Here is an 18,529-nt window from a genome sequence, read left to right as displayed (position 1 = left end):
ATAAAATGACACCATAGGTTGTTTAAAAAGAGCCCCTTGGAGCAGGAGATAAAAAACAGACTGACTGACCCTGAGTTTATCCTCATGTTTTAGATAACAGCTCATTTGACCTTGACAGGCTGCAGCAAGGACAAAATAAACATTGAAAGGTTTCTGCAAAAGCACTCACGGAGCATTTCAAAAAACAAGTCAATTTCAGCTCCACAAAGTAGAAGATGAGGAGAGTTGTGAAAGATATATGAGCAACATTTACAAAGTGTTTGTTGTTCATTGTGAGGGATATTCCAAACCGCAAATAACTAAAAAAAATGGAAGAAATACAGGAAAAGAGCCTCACTGCTGTTAAATGTGTGACAGAGCAGTTTTCACGAAAATAAATCTCAATTAAATGACCTGATCGGCGCGAGTTGATTTCGATCGACGCCTTGTTAAATACGCTCACTATTATGTGTCTTTTTAATACATAAAAATCAAAAGTTTGCTTTAACCGTCGGCAATTCTCCGGGCAGAAAATGGTTGACTGCCAGTGAAGGCTTTTATCAGAATCTTGAATGTAAAAAGTCACAGGTGACCGGGTGCAAAAGCGGGACATGAAGTCACCTGAGCGCATTCCTGAGAGGGTGCACACACCTGGGATCAACCACGCCGTAAATATTATAAAGAAGGAGGTGAGATTGTGGTGAAATCACGTCTTAATGGTGTGGATATGTTAACTCCTCGTGAGGTAAGCCTCGGGCAGTATGGATCTCCCACATACAGACGAAAAAAAATATTTATTAAGGAGCGAGCGAGTGGTTTCTAATTCCTCAAACCTTTACACTTGATGTCTGCAAATTAAGAAAAAAAAAGACGTCATTTTGCGTATTTGGCGACACTGTTTCACTTATCACTTGACTGAAGCCCCTTCTGATAAAGTCTATTGATCTTTTGAAGTATTTCCAAATACATTTAGGTTGGTTATCTTTATATCGAGCTGTGATCAGATCCCGCCGACAGTCTGAGTCAGAGGATTTTCTAAATGATGATCTCTGTCTTGACGCAGACTCCAGGCGTCATTCCCGTCAGTACAAACACAAAATGATACATAATTTGTATTTTGGGTATCTGTTGAGTAAACAGAGCTGACGGTGAACACCTCCAACCCCAATTTCTTTTTGCTTTCTAAAGCTCTCAGACCTGTTTGCTCCTTTGAATATGCTTGATTCGATCGGATCCATTGAAAACGCAAAATAATGTTTGAGGAAACGACAACCCCTCGGTGCCATTTTACCAACAGCTCGTTTGTTTGTCACAAACTTAAATTCTCTCTTTCTTTCTCTTTCTCCCCCTCTCTCTCTCTTTCTCTCTCCTTTCATGCTGTTGCTAGGGAAGCAGGGCGTATGCGCTCCCTGGCCGCGGCTGAAGGGCACAGGAAAAAAACAGGGATAGGGCGAAAATGAGGAGTTTTAATCGAGCATGTTCACAACGAAGAGGGTGCTGACCCCCTCTTGCACCCGATTCAAGACCAAAATTCGAGAATTAATGAGTGTAAAATGCGGTATTTCGGCGCTTTTTGTCCATTGCCTTATATGGCAGGGCAGAGATATATCGTGCCTGTATTTAATAGGCTGGCCGCTGCCGCTCTGCTTAGAGGCTTCATTTTAACCCTTACGGTGCTGAATTATTTTTGACAGCAAGAAAGCCATCGGTTTTTAGCTTGTTTTACTCTCTTTTGACGCAATTAGCTTGACGCACTAAAACGAATTGCTCATTTTTGAGGGCCATCATCCGTAAAAATCGCAATTTACGCACAGAAACGTGCGTTCGATGCACGGAGTCACTACTTCTCTCATGTTTCTAATTAAGTCCGCCATAAATCCAAGTGACTTAAAACGGATGACATTTACAGCACAGGGTACATAGTCACTAGTGATGTGGTTTGTGTTTTTGGATTTAACTTGTCAACATGCAAATAGACAATCAATGTTACAACCAGTAGCAGCTGTGATGTTGATTTTAGGGGGAGCAGGCGCTCTGGCAGTGAAGGAGTTCACCAAGTTGCCACAGGTAGACTGAAGGTTGCACAGTAACACTCTGCTGTGTGTCAAATTAATGGCAGTTGAGCCCAGAGGACAAGGCACTGGTTTGACGATCAGAGTGTGTGTGTGTGACCTATATTTGAGTGCTGTGTAGTTAGCAGATGGAAGCCTTCGTCCGTGCATCTCCAACCTCGCTGCTTTAAGAAATAAAAGGGGAACTTGTCTTTCATCCGCGCGGCAGCCTCAGTTTTAAGTAATGGACGTGCTGTGCTGACAATACTGTCACTTCGCAGCATAGAAAACTGTTAGTGCTTTGTTATGTAAGTTTCCTGATGAAACTGTTTTCGACTGATGGGGATGTTTGAACACAGCCGAGAGCTGAGAAAACAAGTCATTTTTCGGCTACCTCAGGTGACATTTTGCAACATTTAAAAGACTGATACAGTTAAAACAGATGTCTTATTTAATAGCAAAGTATATGCATCTATTTTAAATGAATCTACCATTGTTTGATTCGCATCCAGTCATGATATGTACTTGAATCCACCACTCAAACCACTTATTTTCTCACGAAGAGGACATCAGCTGCTGGAGGAGGAGTTCCCACCAGCTTCGCTATCGAAAGAAACCAGATAACTGCACAAATTGATTTTATGCATAGCCTGTGTGCTGTGACAGTAACGTAGTGCTTGATTTGAATTTCCAGACATCCCTCCTGCAGTCCAGTACGCACGGGATAAACCCCAACCTCTGTGCAAGGTCTCCTCCTCCCCTCCCCCTTGACGTCATGCACCGAGCTGAAGCTATTGCACGAAAAGAGCTGCTCGCGGCGCACCACTGAGAATATCTGTATGCTTATAGAACTGTGGAGTGTGCAAAGGAGGGAGAGCGAGAGAGCGCGCGCGAGAGAGAGAGAGAGAGAGGAGGAGAGGTGGAGGGAATACAGTTGGATTTGGATACAACTGGAAAACTACCAAGCGCGCACAGCACGCACTGAGCGGAAGGCACATCGACGGTGCGTAGCCAACATTTCACCTTCTCCCCCCGTCCCCCGCGATCGGATTCAGGCGAGAATGGAGCTCCCTGCCGCCGGAGAGCACGTCTTTGCGGTAGAGGGCATCGAGAAGAAGCGCATCCGCAAGGTAACAGAGAGGGGGGGCATGATGGCAAGCGCGCTCCGGACGTTAAAATATATTGGCGTTTGACATGAGCCTCACCATTTTTTTCTCCCCTTCTCCACCATCACAGGGCAAGATAGAGTACCTGGTCAAGTGGAGAGGCTGGTCTCCCAAGTAAGTCTCAATGCAACATTTCTTATACCCACTGCAGTGAGAAATGCGCCATTTAACAACAAAATCAAGTGTTGTTACTTAGAAATGTTATTCATCAAGCTCATGCACGAACAGTTTGTGCGTGTGTGCGTGTGTGTATGTGTGTGTCAACTGGGAGAGCGCGGTCGGTATGTGTTTCAGTGTATCCACGGATGCCTTCACTAATTTATGCGAGCGAAGGGGGTAGGCACAGCCATGTAATCCCGTTTTAATTATTTCTGCTCTGCCAGCGAATTTACGAGACAGTGGTGCTAAAATGGCCGACTGTATGTTGGTGCTGGGGGACCCTTTGGAGAGCATACGGACAATATTTGTCTGACATTTAGCCTATATATTTTGTTTGCTCTGTGGTTGCATATCCCCTTGATTTGTTGTAGCGTGAATGTGACATGTAGTCGTGTTTTATGGTCTGTATCTTAAAGCAAAAATCTAAAATCACATTGTTGGACGTTAAATTGGAAGCCTGCCTTACCTGTTCACTCTACTCTGATTCAGCTCTGGTGAAGATATAGGAATGTGTGTGTATGTGTGTGTGACAGATACTGGGGGCCGTGTGTCAGTTAGAAAAAGGAAGTCTGCACGTGATAGCTCTGTGACAGTTGTTTGCTCCTCCCTGCAGATACAACACATGGGAACCAGAGGAAAACATCCTTGACCCGCGTCTCCTCGTCGCGTTTCAACACAGGTGAGAGAGATGGACTTTGAACGAGGCCGCGGCAGCCTCCAGCTCAGCCATGACCATATATGGGCATAGGGGGAGGGGCGCCCCAGTAACTCTATCACTGATCCAACCCCCTCCCCCTGTCCACGGGACTGTCTCCTGGGGAAATGCTGGTGGGGATGTGGTAGTGAGAATCTCTAAATCACGCGGAAACATGCATGGATGTATTTTATATAGGACGTAAAATTGTAACAAATGATAACCTTATTACGTGATTTTGCGTCAGAAATCAGGGGGCTCAACATGCCGTGACCCAGTTTCACAAAGAGAGCTGAAGTAGCTGCCCATTTTGTCAGGACCAGTGAAAATGGAAAAGGGGTGTGGATCAAACCACATATATTTATTTATGATCACATTTTAGCAGCTGATGTGTTTTGCAACGCTGAAGCCTTGGCAACACAGGTGCTGAATTAGACAGAAGTTCGTTGTGGTTTCATGTGATGAAGCCAAGCTGCTGCCTGATGGGAGTCTCATCACTATCAGTATCAGGCTGAGCTTTACTTCACACAGTTTCACACGGTGTTTTCCACCCAGAAGAAAAAACAGTTTAGCAATACTAGTTTTGACACATCACAAACAACTACTACCTTTATTTTACTATTTAGTGTTCTGCAAACAGAATGTCTCACCTTGTATGTACAAAATGCTGATCCTGCTTTCAATCTTGAGTCAAGACTTGGCTTGTAAAATAATCAGGCATGCATAAATATCAGTCTCAGGTTGGGATGTTAATGAGTACAAATGCTGCTGTCAGTTTAGCCCCGTGGTGTGTGTACAGCCTGCACCCCCGAGGCCTGTGAGATATACTCTCTCTGTAGGCCATCAGGCCGTTCATGGGACGGGGTAAAGACATGATGGCTGGGGAAAGGAATTCGCATTTCTGAAAAGGCTAATTGACACGCAGTGCTCTCCAGCGTTTCCAGTGTACTGCTCTCATATTCCTCCACAGCCTGCCTGCCTCCCTGCCTGGCTCTGTGTGTGTGTGTGTGTGTGTGTGTGTGTTCGCCTGGCTCTGTGCTGATGGTCATGGAGTGCTGCCTCTGCACTGTGTGTGTAGATTCCTCTCTGCTCCCAGAGGATGGGGGAGGGGATCCGACAAGGGAGGCTGTAATTGCCAAATCTTCTGTGAATAGGGGTCACCCCGTTGGACGATGTTTGGAATGGCACACATTATAGCTTTAAAATGTTGACTGTTTATTGTGGCAATTTTCTGGCAGCTCTGATAGTTTGAACATCTGTAGCAAGAGGCCAACAATAGGCTGGGTTTCACGCATGCCCGCTGCAGCCGGCCTTCGCCCACCCCTGGTTATTTATGAGGCAATGATGAGTCAAGGTTTATATCAGGGGGCAATACTTCACAGCTCGACCAAAGCTTAGTCTAATCAGCACAACTACAATAACATGTTCCCCTCTCTCTCCCCTCAATAATAACCGTTCCAAGAGATGTTTGTTATTAGCCTGATATTTATCACCCTGCGTTTTCTCTGTGTGGGCGTTGTGTTGTGCAAGGCATGGCGGTTTGCATGTTTTCAACTGTAGTGTGCATCCCAGAAGTACTCCACAATGTTGTTTTTACAATCCTATATCATCCCTACCTCCTGACCCTAATTAGAGATTGAAGGCAAGAAGAGGAAGGGTGTGCTGAAGGAGGGAGGATGTTTGAAAGACAGGCAGAGATTCTCCCTGCTGTAGCCTTAATTGAATTTCTCCGGGATAATGAGAATATGAAATGGGACGATTACCATGGAGAGCTATGCAAATAAGGACCATAATGCTTTGCAGCAGGTCACACGCGGGCATTCATTAGTCCTTCAAATCAAAATTCCACTTTTTGACCTTGAATAGGTAAACGAAAATGAAAAAGAAAAAAAAAACCTTAACATCGCGCCTGTAATTTTCCATGTGACATAATTAGATTTTTAGTGTAGAAAGGTGACACACTGCCTGTCTAATGAGAAGCTGTATGTAAAAGGTAAATACAGTGCGAGAAAATCTAATCATCCTTTGTTTTCACAGAGAGAGGCAAGAGCAACTGATGGGATATCGCAAACGGGGGCCAAAACCAAAACATCTTTTACTGCAGGTAATTATCATCTTCGTCATCAACGAATCATCACATACGGAGTAGTTTCTGTAGCCTTCAGCTAAGTTACACTCAGTGAGAGGCATACAGAGGAATCGACCTGTCAGGTGTTTGTGAGCTGCCATCATTATGATGGTGGTTATTTATAGATTTCTCTGACAGAGATTAGGTAAAAGGCAAAGAGAGAATGAGGTTCTACAGCCGGTTTCTCCTCCACACTCATCATGAAACTGGGTTTGTTGCCTGAGGTTACGTAAGTGTTGCTTGAGTGCACTCATTTTATCTGCATGTTCATTATTTCTTTATGCTAAACAGCTTCACAAGCAAAACACAGTGTCTTGCTTTTTTGTAGCTTATTATTATAGGCTATTGTGTTTTTGCACCAACTGAATCTGTATTAAGAGAATGTTTTTATTTTTTCCATTTTTCCCTGTTTTTAAACATTTCCCAAGACAAAAATAGATGCCTGAAAGCCGCGCTCTCCTTTGACTGTCTTGACTGACTGTCTTTACAGGACTATATTCTGAGCCAAATGTGATTATATATCTTGAGAAACTCTGAGCTGATTGCTATGCAGTGTCACTCCTTAAGAGGCATACCACTCCGCCAGAGTCACACGTGGCCAGCAATCAGGGATAAAGCGTGACATGTCTGGTGGCACTTTGCTGACCTGAGGTCACAGTCAAAGCGTCTTGAGCGTTCCGCTGCACTGCGCCTCTGACGGCCTGAGGGGGTCAGCGTGTACAGGAGGGGGGGGTGGGGGGACAAGATGGTGGGAGGGAGGTCGTAAGCTCTGCACTGACTGGACAGTTTATGTAAATTGATGATACAGCATTCTGTAAACATGTGTGTGCAGGTTTGCATATTTTAGCTGCAGCATATTTGTTTGCAACTCAAAAACAAAACTAACTAACTGACTAAAAGTTGGTTTAATCATTATGCTCAGCCTGTGAAAACAGTTGTATGACGGATTAAGTGACTAGTGATGTCTACAGACTACAGACTAAGTCCTTAAAATCCTACATGACCTTCGTTATGGAAAATGTTAAAGTGGTATGGTCTTTATCGAGCTTCGCTCAGAAATAAAAATGAGGATATCGCAGCCTCTGCCGCTTTTTTGACATTTGACACCTTTTTGTGGGCTCACAAGGTGTTAGCTGAGATGTCACACAACCTTATGGAAGTGCAACACTAAATTGTTGTAGTACCCCTTTAAGGCACTCAAGTCTCTTTTTTTGCGCTATAATGTTTTTGAGAAAAACACGTTAAACTTAGTGTCTTGTCTCTTTCTTCAAGGTACCCTCATTTGCTAGAAGATCCAGTATTCCTGCAGGTTTTGAGGAATTATCTCAGGATGCAGAGGGTAGCCTCAAGTCCGATCCTGTCCAGGTCCAGCGTACCCAGCCTCAACAGTACCAGCTGAACAGCAAGAAGCACCATCAGTACCAGCCCAGCAGCCAGGAGATGCCTGCTGACCAGCAAACCAATGGCAAGAAGAAGTTCATCTACCAGCTCAACAGCAAGAAGCACCACCATTATGAGCCTGACCTGAACATGTACGACGCACAGGCCTCGAGGCTAAAAGAGGTGGTCAAAGTTCAGGAACATGCCAGTAAACCAGCAAATCCTGGCTGGAACTTACCGCTGGCCCTGCAGCAGAAATGGGTTCGTGACAAAGACACAGGGTGCCTGAGCAAAGTCAAAGAGCTGGAGGTGAGGAAACCAGCTGTTAAAGAAGCTGAGAGTGAACATGCCCTTAAACCCAATCCTAAAGATGCAACCCTACCTAGTGCTATTAGCAGCAAAATGAAGATAATCAAAAACAAAAACAAGAATGGACGTATTGTTATTGTCATGAGCAAATATATGGACAGCAACAAGGTTCACGGAGGAAAGGGTAAACATGGGGAATCGTCGGGCGAAGACAAACCCCAAAACACCAAACCATCAGAGGACAATCCAGCACACACAGCCAAAATGTTGGAGTACCCAGAGAATGGTATCCCCAAAGAGATCTGCAATGGCAGCTCCCTCCCTGCTGCAGAGCACCCTATAAAGTGTTCCCAAAAGGACAGACATTTCTCCAAACCTTCGCCTAGCACAGCAGAGGAATACAACACCGAAGTGGCTCGTGGTCAGGCTGATTTACCGGACGATCTACCCCTTCAGCTGACTGCAAACTCATCCATGACATCATGGGCTGTTGACACCAACATCCCGACCCCTACAGCCGTCGACCAGATCAGGATCCCTTCTTTTCCCAATGACCGCAAACGAAAGCTATCGGATCCCGTGGAGGACAGAAGTGCTTCTAAGGCCTACCTGACTTCCCGAAGCTTCAGTGTCCCCGGCACTGTGGTCACGCCGCCACAGGACAAACCTATGGACCTGCACTGTAGCGGCCCATGCCACAGCAGTACATGCACATACGAGGTTATGGCCTCTGGCAGCCAAGAGGAGCCCATGGATCTCAGCTGCCCAAAGACTAAGAAGCAGGTGGAGCCGGATGTACAGCCAGAGCCTGAGCCTGCTGTCAAAAACATGTCTCCTGTATTAGAAGACGCACAGAAGTCCACAGAGAAACCTAAAAAAGCACCTGCTAAAAAAATCTCCCCGTTTATGGGAAATATCATAATCACAGATATCACAACAAACAGTCTCACCGTCACCTTCAAGGAATATGTTTCTTTCTGAGAGACTATTTGTAAAATTGGACTAAAAGTGACCGATTTGTTTATATGTGCATATGTAAAAACTGCAGAATTTTGTATATGTGGAAATTTATAATTTATCATTCAAATTCAATATGTTTCTTATGTTTTATACTTTAACTCCTCTATGATGTTGTAGCCAAGAAAGTGCCCTCGAGGATTTGAGCGAATGCATTTAGGTGGATGTACTCCATCAAAAAACAAACAAACAAACAAAAAAAAAGAATCTGTTTATTTGTAATATGGAGCTTAATAGGATACTTTTGCTGTTGTTTCATAATTGTACCAAACTTATAACCTGAGATGTATGAAGGTTTATACATATTTTGTATAAATGATAATAATATCACTTATTTTGGTCCTGATAGCAGGTAGAAAGGAAGCTGTTGAGTGTAAGATGATCAAAGATCACACTGAAAGCACTTAATCACATTTTCATCAATTGCTTTGTCATTGGGAGCAGAAAAACACCTGTTTTATTGTTGTATTGTTGCTCCACACAGGTGCTCTCAGAAGGAATTGGCTAATTTTCAACTGTGAGACTCACTCGGCTGCATCAATAACCTTCAAGAAAACGTCTTTTCTTTTGAAAGGTTTTTGTCTTGCTATCAGTGAATATGCCTTTGCATACCGACCTACTTTACATTGCACATTTAACATTTAGCAAACATTTATGGAGTAACATGTTACCTGTACTTTCTCAGAGGTCAATTAGAAATGACCATGAAGAAAATGGTGTCATTTATCCAACGTGTGACTTCCCGTTAAGACAACATATTGATTTGTACCATAATTAGGTTGTGATTTATTACCTTATTGTTGACCTCACATATTGCAGGAGTTACTTTAAAAATACTTGTTAGGAGTCTCCTATAATGTCGCACAGAGTAGCAATATTCATCTCATTTTGCAATCAAAGCTCATTACGTGACCTGACAAACACTTTACGGCTGTTTGCTTTAGAAAAAGCTACCAGGGTTGTTAATGAGGATGTTGCGCAGACTAAATGTGAGTTGTGAGGCTGGCTTTGTGTACTGTTGTGTATACTGTGGCTCTTTTTGATTATGCTGCTGAAAATTCATATGTCAAACTGTTGGATGTAAACCTACATTTGAGTCTAAATTGCCTTCCATGCACATTTAATGCAAAACCAGTTAGAATGCTACAGTGCTATGACAATAAAAATGAAGAGTGCATATTTATTGACATTTAATTTGTTTGAAAACATTACCAGATGTTTTCTGCATCAGAGGCTGCAAGTGGTTTGCCCTTTTGGAAGATCTTTTGCTTTATCTTTTGCTTTCTTTTGTTTGTTTGTTTGGGGTTTTTTTTTTTGGCTTGCACTTGGTTCAAACTCAAAATGTTTGTTTTAAAGTATCTTCTACCACCAGTTGGATGACTTATTGCTGTTGGTACAGCTTATTGGATGGTATGTTTCACAATAAAGAAAGAGAAATGACCTCTGATTTGTTGTTACGTTGATATGTGCTGTATATGTTGTGTGTTAATACATTAAACAGAGTGTGCTCATGGGCAGTCAAAGATTTCTAACATTGTTCATGTCCTGCAGTTGTTTTGGCTCATACAGAGAAAGGATGGAACATTAAACACTAGAAAGACTAACTCGGTCGTGAACCATGAATAGAAAAACAGATCATATTGCATAATCACAGACAGTCCTGCACAAAGGGCCCACTGTATTGCATAACTGCACCGGCCACTCGTATTGTTAAAACTTCACCCGTGCATTATTTTTCTAATGTAGCTCGACCCCGAGCAAGAATGTAAACACACAACATAACTGGAGGAGGGCAGGGAAGCCTATTATGTAGTTCACAGATTCCATCAAGAATAATGGCTTCATGGAGGGTAATTCATTTGGCTGCCATGAGTCTGTGCAATCCAGCACAATGTGGCAGGGAAGGGCGTCAGTCATAGGCCACTTAAATATAATGTACCTGCAACAGGTTCTGTGGCATTTCCAGAACATTGGTTGAGTTGTAAAGCTTTAATTTCTCATAAAGGGCGTGTGTCACCATGACACAGCAATTCTCCCTACATTATGATCATACCGTAAAATATAGATAGAGGCAAGTTCAGACTTGCAAAGACACATATAGGAACACAAATCCTCCTACACACATTTGTGCATTCGTGAATGAAGTTGAAGCAGAATGTTGTGTGGCCTCCTTTAAGTCTGAAGAAGGCTCATTAAAGCGCTTGGCTCTGATCTGAAAATACAGAAGTTGTTCTCTTTTACTGGTTTGTCAAGCTGGTAGAAAGATTCTTCAGTCTCGTGAATGATGATAAAAAATAAAGGCTCACGAGTGTGTGTGTGTATGTGTGTGAGTGAGTGAGATGTCTTTTTTAGTTATGGGAGTTGCCTATTGAAAAATATTGACCCAGAAACAGAAAGGAAAAATGAAAGAAGCTTAAATGCTGACGCACAGACTGTTTTGAAGTCCCTGCTAACGAAATCTGATGGACTGAAGTGATATGAAGATGCCATAGTTTTCCAACATTTCCATAATTTGTTTTTTTTTTCCTAAATAAATCAGCTTCTCTTTAAAGTCTCCTCCCTGGTGATCTGGATATATATTTTTATCAGCAAAGAGTTATTTCTCAGTTTGCCTCTGTGGGATTTCTGGCTTAGATGTGCATAAAATTAAGAAGAAAGAAAATTCAGATCTTAAAGGCCAACAACGGGTGGAGCACCATCACAACCTGAAAGCAACACCACCCAATAGGCCTTTACAAAGCTGTAGATCTTGGATCTACCTCACCTTATACATCTGACTCATGCTGGCCCTCTAAACTCACTTTCATCCCTAAAAGCGGATATGTTCTTTCCTTCTCCAGGATCTGGTGGTGGAAATGGTCGACTGAGAATAAGCCGCGGTGGCACCTTTACAGTCTATTACTCAACAAACACAAAATGTTAGTATTGTCCTCGTTCTCGATGTATGAGCTACTTAGAGACATAACAACTGATTAATCCAAACAGACTCACGGGAGACTGTCTGAAACTGGCGACCAAAGACACGGAAGACATGGCACATTTTCTAAACCGCAAAACTCAGTTGTTATCACTCAATAAAAGCGGGATTGCAGAACCAGTGAGCGCGCATTGCTCGCATTGCTCTCTCTCTCTCTATCAGTTTCAGTGTATATGAAGGCTGTATCTCTATAGGCCTTTCATGGCTTTGCACCAACTATGCGAGTCAGTAGGAAACTGAAAACATCGTTGAGCAGGCTGAGGGACATATTTATAGACCAAGTGTGATGTTTCACATTCCCCCTTTATCATCGTACCCAGCAGCCTGCACAGTGTCGGTTTCATCTCCGCACACAGTGCAGCTCCATCACAGGACCGTGTCAGCAGCGGGATCGTCTGGTTCATTTAAAGTGTGTGTGTGTGTGTGTGTGTGTGTGTGTGTGTGTGTGTGTGTGTGTGCGTGTGACCCGGCGGAGGCCTGTTGCTGCACAGAAAATTAAACGGTTCTCAATAAATAGATATTTTAAAAGCTGAAAAAAGAAAAAAAAGAAAAAGAAAGGGGTTTCTCTTGATTGTAAAACGTTGCTGTTTTCACTTCCAAATGCCCAAAGCAGCAGAGAAAAACTCGAGCTGTCGTTTATTTGTCGCCAAGGTAGAAAGAACACAAACAGATCTCACCTTAAAACCCCAAATAGTTTCAATGTGAGAAATAAGAGCTGGTGCTGCGGTGAGGGGGGCGCATCCAGCTGCTGTAAATGATGCTTTCTAATTCAAAGCATGCGCTGAAATAGACTAAGGAAAAGCGTTCAGGTCAGAACCGCACGCTTTCTCACTTGAGGCTTTTTTTTTTTTTTGGTTGTTGTTTGCTTTTTTCCTGTCTGAGCCACCTTCAGCAGAAAATGTCGCCCTGTAAAAGTAGGACAGTGAAGAACGAGCTGTGTGCAAGCAGAGAGCCAACAGCGTTCCCACAGAGCCAGCGCTGTTTATTCATGTTCTGCTGTCGCCATTGCGGCTTCTGCACACTCGCTTTGCATCGAGTCGCAGCCAAATATGGAGATAGCCGCGGCTGGCTGCCTCGTCTCAGCCGTCTTTCTGTCTGAGCACAAACCAAGCAGGCTATAGCCATTATAGTACCGACAGGAAATGTCGGTCTACAGGCTATGACTATCAAAATGGTGGTTCATATTCCGACGGCAGCCTCAACGCATCTTTTGTCGGCGGCGCGCCCGTCTTTGTCTGCTCCACGGCGGGGTAAATTGAAACAGACAGACCGACAGACAGCAGCAAATATATTATTCAGTGTGCCGTCTTTTAACGCGCACGGGAGTTTAGACCTCTGACAGCCTCCCTGCTGCTGCTGCTGCTGCTGCGACTTCATCTTAAACATCTGCAGCGGACTAAATGAACCCACTGATTATTAACCTGATAAATATTTCACATCAGTTAAGAGAAACAAAAAAATCGCGACCGCTTTCATTGGTTCCATTTAAAGCGAGGATTTCATGTTTTATGCGATATAACGAATCGCAGGTGAGAAAAAATAATGAGGAGGAAGAAAATAGACTTGTAGGCAATAATACGGAGATTTTGGGGTGAATTCGTGTCAAATGTGCGTGAGGATTTCTGTTACATCCTCACCCTTTAGCTGTGGAAGTTGCAGCTTGTTTTAAAATCACCATCGCGTAATTTGCTGTCGGTCAAAGGAAATCTGTGGCCCGCAGGCAGCTCAGACGCAGCATCACCCAACACTGAGACGATGGCGGGACTTCGTACCTGCTTTTTCATCATGTCAATAAGCTCTTACGAGTCTGTGCAGGCTGAGCAGGTTGCATCTTTGTTTGTGCTCATTTAAAGAGACAAATTGTAAAAGTGGAAGAGTATTTCGTTTAGAGCATTTTTAAAACGATGGCTTAATTATTTTTTCAAACATCTATTTGACCTTCCGTTCAGCTCAGGTGAAAGGATGATGCGGACTTCATTTGGCACATCTGAAGGCTGCGAGGTTAAGATGCACTCATGTTTGTCTTGGCCAAAGTTCTGATTGCTTCATTTTATTTCCATTTATCTTTTAAAATGAAGAGCTGATGAACGTAGAAAATTGCAACTGAGGCCCTCAGAAAATTAAGTTACAGCTCCGCAGTTATCACTGTTCAATTTGTGGGATTAAGAGCCTGAGTGTAACGTTACCTTCCCCACTGTAGCTGTTCAATAAATAAAAGGAAAAGAGTAATAATAATAATAATAATAATAACAATAATAATAATTTGCTGCAGGCTGTACAAATACACACTTTCAAACATTTAATTTAAATTTATTTAAATTTTATTTATTCCTTCGTTTTATTTGTGATGATCTGCTGTCAACAAACAACAACAACAACAGCAATAATAATTATAATAAAAATGATAATATTCTGTTAATAATATAAATAATATAAATACGTCCAGCCCTCATGGCCATATTTATTCAAGAAGGAATGACGATTGAATTAAGTCAAAATTTAATTTATTATTATTATTATGATTATTATTATTATTATTACATTCTCCATTCCATTCTCCCACTGATTACAAATAGAATTGTCTCTCAGTATTTTGCAGATTATTTTAAGTAAAACCAGAGACACTTGAACAGGTTTAAACATCATTTAAATATCGCCAAACTTCAGCTTTTGTATGTAAATCAGACTTTGCCCTGCTGGGTGAAGTCCAGTAAACCAAATGAAGTGATGGCTTGAATAATATCATGTAGCCTCTTTGGAATAAAAAAGGGCTGTGAGAATTCCCCGTGTTTTTCTGAGTGAAGAAGTCGACATTAAAGCGGTCGTTTTAGACCACATTTGCTTTCCAAGTCACGTTGTTCATCCTGCAAAAAAATATTTCAACACAACAGCTGTCATTTCGAATCATCAGGCTGTAAATAAACCGATTTTCCTCTACGGTTAAGGTGCAATGGATTGAGCTTGTGCTGCAACAAAAATAGACCACATAACCCCTGGAATAATCATTAGAAACTGACCGACTTCGAACATTTTTATCGCATTCTATACTGTTATCACCGCAATCTTTGTGCGCTTCTCACTGAAATATTTGCGCAGACAGCTGGCCGACTGTGTGCGCAAATGTCCAGTTACGCACAGCGCGGCTCTACACGAACCCCTTTCTTTTGATATCCAGAACCGTAACCCTGAAACGGCTGCAACTCTACACAGAGCTGTGTTGTCGCAGCTTTTATTAAACACATTATTTTAAATGATCAGTCATGAACATATAAACTAATCCAAATCTAAGAGCGTGTGAGGGCAACGTTTTTGCCTCAAGCAGGACAGCTGTCTTTCTTTCTTTTTCTTTTTTATGGGCATGTTGCCGTTTAACACAGCTTCTACTGCAGCGGTTTCTGTTAGTGAGCATATTACACTTGGAATTTAATTGCTGAATTATTCGTGACTGTACACACAGAGACAACACTTACAGATGTCTGGCGTAAATTGATTGTGCGCGAGTATGGACATGCTCCTTGTCCATTGGATTCATTTCTATTTCTATTTATTTATTTATTTTTAATCTTGTGAAATTATTATTTATTTATTTATTTGGTCTGGACTCTACGGACCCCCCTCAGTGACCTCGGGGGATCCTTGGATCCGCTCCGGGAGCCTCTGACTTTGCTTGTCCCACTGTGCCAGACATTCCTGTGCAACAGCCAGAGCAGCAGGACTCCTCCCCTCCACTCAGAAACCCGGAGCACGTAGCAACAACTGAGCCAATGTGCTCCACTGCGATCCGTCCTACCGACTGCGGTGCCTGGCAACAGAAAAAGACGTGATGACGTCCTCCCCAGATTGCGTATTATGGGATGTGCGGAATTAAACAACCAGAAGAGGACACGGGGAAGCCAAAAATAATAAAAGAGACAGAAATAAACGAGGTGCATGGTGAATCATGGAGCTCTCGGCTGTTGGTGAGAGCGTCTTCGCAGCCGAGTCCATCATAAAACGGCGAATCAGACGGGTATTCGCTGCGTTTTTTCACCCACAGGCTGTGTCTCCACACCTATTACGCAACCATTTGTCTGTACAACGCCGACAGGCGATCCTCTGATAACCCGAATCTGTTACGGATCTGTTTTGCAGGGTCGCTGGGAATATCTCGTGAAATGGAAGGGCTGGTCTCAGAAGTGAGTATAATAGCCGAGGCAGTGAAGGACAGCGCTCCATCCTGGCCGCTCGCACAACTGCACCACCTCAGACTGTCGTTATTCAGCTTGTGGATGTTTTCTTTTTCTGCTCGTATCTGCTCTGTGTGCTGTAGTGCAGCTTATCGCATGCCTGGTGGCTCGTGTGCAGCGGTCATTGTTGTAAATGTCTGTCTGAGCAGCCCGCTGGGATGTATTAAAGTCCACAGTAGCTTTAGCAATGGCTGGGTTCACCATGCGTCACTGTCCGCTACGTAGTCTGTAATTGCAGCGCACGCAGAAAGATTGCTTTGATAAAAGTGTTATACAGCGCGTGTGTGCGCTTTGACATGTGGTCCGCTCGCTGTATGGTGACAAGCACCTCTCCCCCTCGTTGTTGTGACAAAGGTACAGCACTTGGGAGCCGGAGGAAAACATTCTGGATGCACGTCTCTTCGCTGCCTTCGAGGAGAGGTGAGGGTTTGACAGCACAGCAGTAGGCCGCTCTGCAGAACCGAGGTGGCACCGCTCGTTCTGTGCTACAAAAAAAGGGGGAAAAAAGCAGTCCATAAAAATAAGAAATTCAGTTGGGGCTTGAATCTTTTAGTGTGTTTTTTTGGGGGGGAGGGGGGTTAAAGGAAGTGGTAACAAGTGTCAGCGGAGATGATTTCGTTTCCAGTGCAAATAGCTGCAAAGTGTTGGTGCTATTTTCCCTTATCACAGTCAGCTTATCAGCTTTATTCTGACACACTTTTTCATTTTAATTTGACTTATTTCTAACACTGACTTTCGTAAAAAATGAGGAAATCTCAGTCCATTTGGCAGAGTTTAGCCCTTGCTTGGGGAAATAAAAAACGATTTTCCGATTGAATTATAGGCTAAATAAAAACATCAGAATATTCTCTATAACTTTTTGCTAATATGTGTTGTGGTGAATCTTTTAATGGTTTTTCATTCATCAGGGAACGCGAAAGGGAGCTGTTCGGACCGAAAAAGAGGGGACCCAAGCCCGAGACGTTTCTCTTGAAGGTGGGTGAATCTCTGAAAGCGTTTTTCTCTGGTTTTTCATGCGGTGACATACAAGCGATGAATCACTTCCACTGACAGCTACGGTCTTATTAATTTCGAAACTGCTGGGCTGTGATTCAGACTTCAGTTAAAATAAGTAGCATTAATAGTAAAATGATCAGCGCAACCATAAAGAAAAACCTTAATTGAAATCCGTGTTGGGTATACAGGGTGAATACATTCTAAGCACCACGTGTTATGCATCTGACATACATTTATTTACCAATAATAATAAAAAAAGCAGCTTCAGGACGAGGCCTTCACAGTAACCAAACAGATCCCCAGCTGCTTCTCTTAAACCTTTAAATTTCCTCTGGAGACTTAAAATTTCCATCTCTTGGAAATTTCCTCTCATAAATGTTATTTGCTCTGTCCTCAGGCCAAAGCGAAAGCCAAAGAAAAGACGTATGAATTTAGAGGAGAGGTTCCCAGGGGGATCCAGGTTTCCTATCCCATCCCGGAGCCTGTCGTAACACCGAGGGCCCGGGAGGGTTTGCGCGCCGTGGTACCCACAATCTTCCCACCGAGCGCGGTTAACAGAGGGGAAAGTGTCCACATCCGATCACTTGAACCAGAGAGGAGGCCCAGACCGACTCCCCCGGCTGCTCTGACACTCCAAGAATCCGTGCGCCTCCCCAAAAAGAGAGGGCGCAAACCGAAGCTGCATTTACATTATGATAAAGATGACGACAGCAGCTCAGCAGAGCCGTACACCAAACGGAGCAGGCTGCTGGAGGAGCCGGGGTCACACGGCTTGTCCAAAGTGTCCCGACGCTTGCACCATCACGGAGAGACGTCGGACCACAGTCTCATACAGCTGACCAAGAGGTTTCAGGAAGAGACCACGATAACGCCCAAATCCTGCAGCGAGCAGAGATACGTGGGGGGCGCAGGCTTGTCGTACAGCCGCGCATTCAGTCCAGATGTGCACAGATGCGACCAGGGGGGGCACAGGAGTAGTTGTGTGATGTCTCTTCCTCAGTCCAGGAAACCAAAGCACCACGCCGAATACCGGAGACAGCAGTTAAAGGACTGCTGTCCTGGCCCCGCTGTCATCCCCACACAGGCCGAGACCATCCACGACTCGTCCCCGCGGTCGGCCTCGTCCTGGACCCCCTGTTTCGCCAACGTGGACACTGTGACCGTGACAGACGTCACCATGAACTTCTTGACAGTCACAGTCAGAGAGAGCAGCACGGACAAAGGCTTTTTCAGAGACAAAAGATGAGTGTGTGCTTTGGATGGAGCTCAGAGGAGGCTCATGTATGCTTTTAAAGAACTGGCTAACAAGCTACTAACTAACATGCCTACTGTAATACTCTATTTTTTCTATGTAACTTTCAAACTTGTACATACAAATATTTAATACGCAGCAGAGAAAAATTAAAAATGAACGTGACATTGTGAGTTTTAGTGGTGTCTTGTTGCG

The 18,529-nt window shown here is 43.6% G+C and overlaps 2 protein-coding genes across 3 annotated transcripts; both read left to right on the top strand.

Moving 5' to 3' along the window:
• Positions 1-619: 619 nt before the first annotated feature.
• cbx4 (chromobox homolog 4 (Pc class homolog, Drosophila)) lies at positions 620-10,330 on the top strand. The gene is made up of 6 exons (XM_046415187.1): positions 620-724; positions 2,725-3,160; positions 3,267-3,310; positions 3,969-4,034; positions 6,087-6,153; positions 7,450-10,330. The coding sequence occupies exons 2-6, from the start codon at positions 2,870-2,872 to the stop codon at positions 8,845-8,847; spliced, it is 1,866 nt and encodes a 621-aa protein (XP_046271143.1). The 5' UTR covers positions 620-724; positions 2,725-2,869; the 3' UTR covers positions 8,848-10,330.
• Positions 10,331-15,610: 5,280 nt separating this feature from the next.
• cbx8a (chromobox homolog 8a (Pc class homolog, Drosophila)) lies at positions 15,611-18,507 on the top strand. 2 transcript variants are annotated; one of them, XM_046415188.1, is made up of 5 exons: positions 15,613-15,869; positions 15,992-16,035; positions 16,441-16,506; positions 16,995-17,061; positions 17,480-18,507. In XM_046415188.1, exons 1-5 carry the CDS (start codon positions 15,801-15,803, stop codon positions 18,326-18,328), a joined length of 1,095 nt encoding a protein of 364 aa, XP_046271144.1. In that variant the 5' UTR covers positions 15,613-15,800; the 3' UTR covers positions 18,329-18,507. The 2 variants fall into 2 exon arrangements, with proteins under 2 accessions (XP_046271145.1, XP_046271144.1); XM_046415189.1 differs by lacking the exon at positions 16,441-16,506 and having other exon boundaries at positions 15,611-15,869.
• Positions 18,508-18,529: the final 22 nt, after the last annotated feature.

This window comes from Scatophagus argus, chromosome 16, assembly GCF_020382885.2.
Source record: "Scatophagus argus isolate fScaArg1 chromosome 16, fScaArg1.pri, whole genome shotgun sequence".
In the NCBI taxonomy this organism is placed as follows: Eukaryota; Metazoa; Chordata; class Actinopteri; family Scatophagidae; genus Scatophagus; species Scatophagus argus.
Note: the sequence above shows the minus strand (reverse complement) of the source record. Positions and strands in the feature narration are given on the sequence as shown.

Bases quoted from the DNA above. Each gene is read 5' to 3' on its own strand.
- cbx8a (XM_046415188.1), top strand. From the start codon at position 15,801: ATGGAGCTCTCGGCTGTTGGTGAGAGCGTCTTCGCAGCCGAGTCCATC. The intron at 16,507-16,994 runs GTGAGGGTTTGA...TTCATTCATCAG, and splicing joins TTCGCTGCCTTCGAGGAGAG to GGAACGCGAAAGGGAGCTGT. The intron at 17,062-17,479 runs GTGGGTGAATCT...CTCTGTCCTCAG, and splicing joins CCGAGACGTTTCTCTTGAAG to GCCAAAGCGAAAGCCAAAGA.
- cbx4 (XM_046415187.1), top strand. From the start codon at position 2,870: ATGCTTATAGAACTGTGGAGTGTGCAAAGGAGGGAGAGCGAGAGAGCG. The intron at 3,311-3,968 runs GTAAGTCTCAAT...TCCTCCCTGCAG, and splicing joins TGGAGAGGCTGGTCTCCCAA to ATACAACACATGGGAACCAG. The intron at 6,154-7,449 runs GTAATTATCATC...TCTTTCTTCAAG, and splicing joins CAAAACATCTTTTACTGCAG to GTACCCTCATTTGCTAGAAG.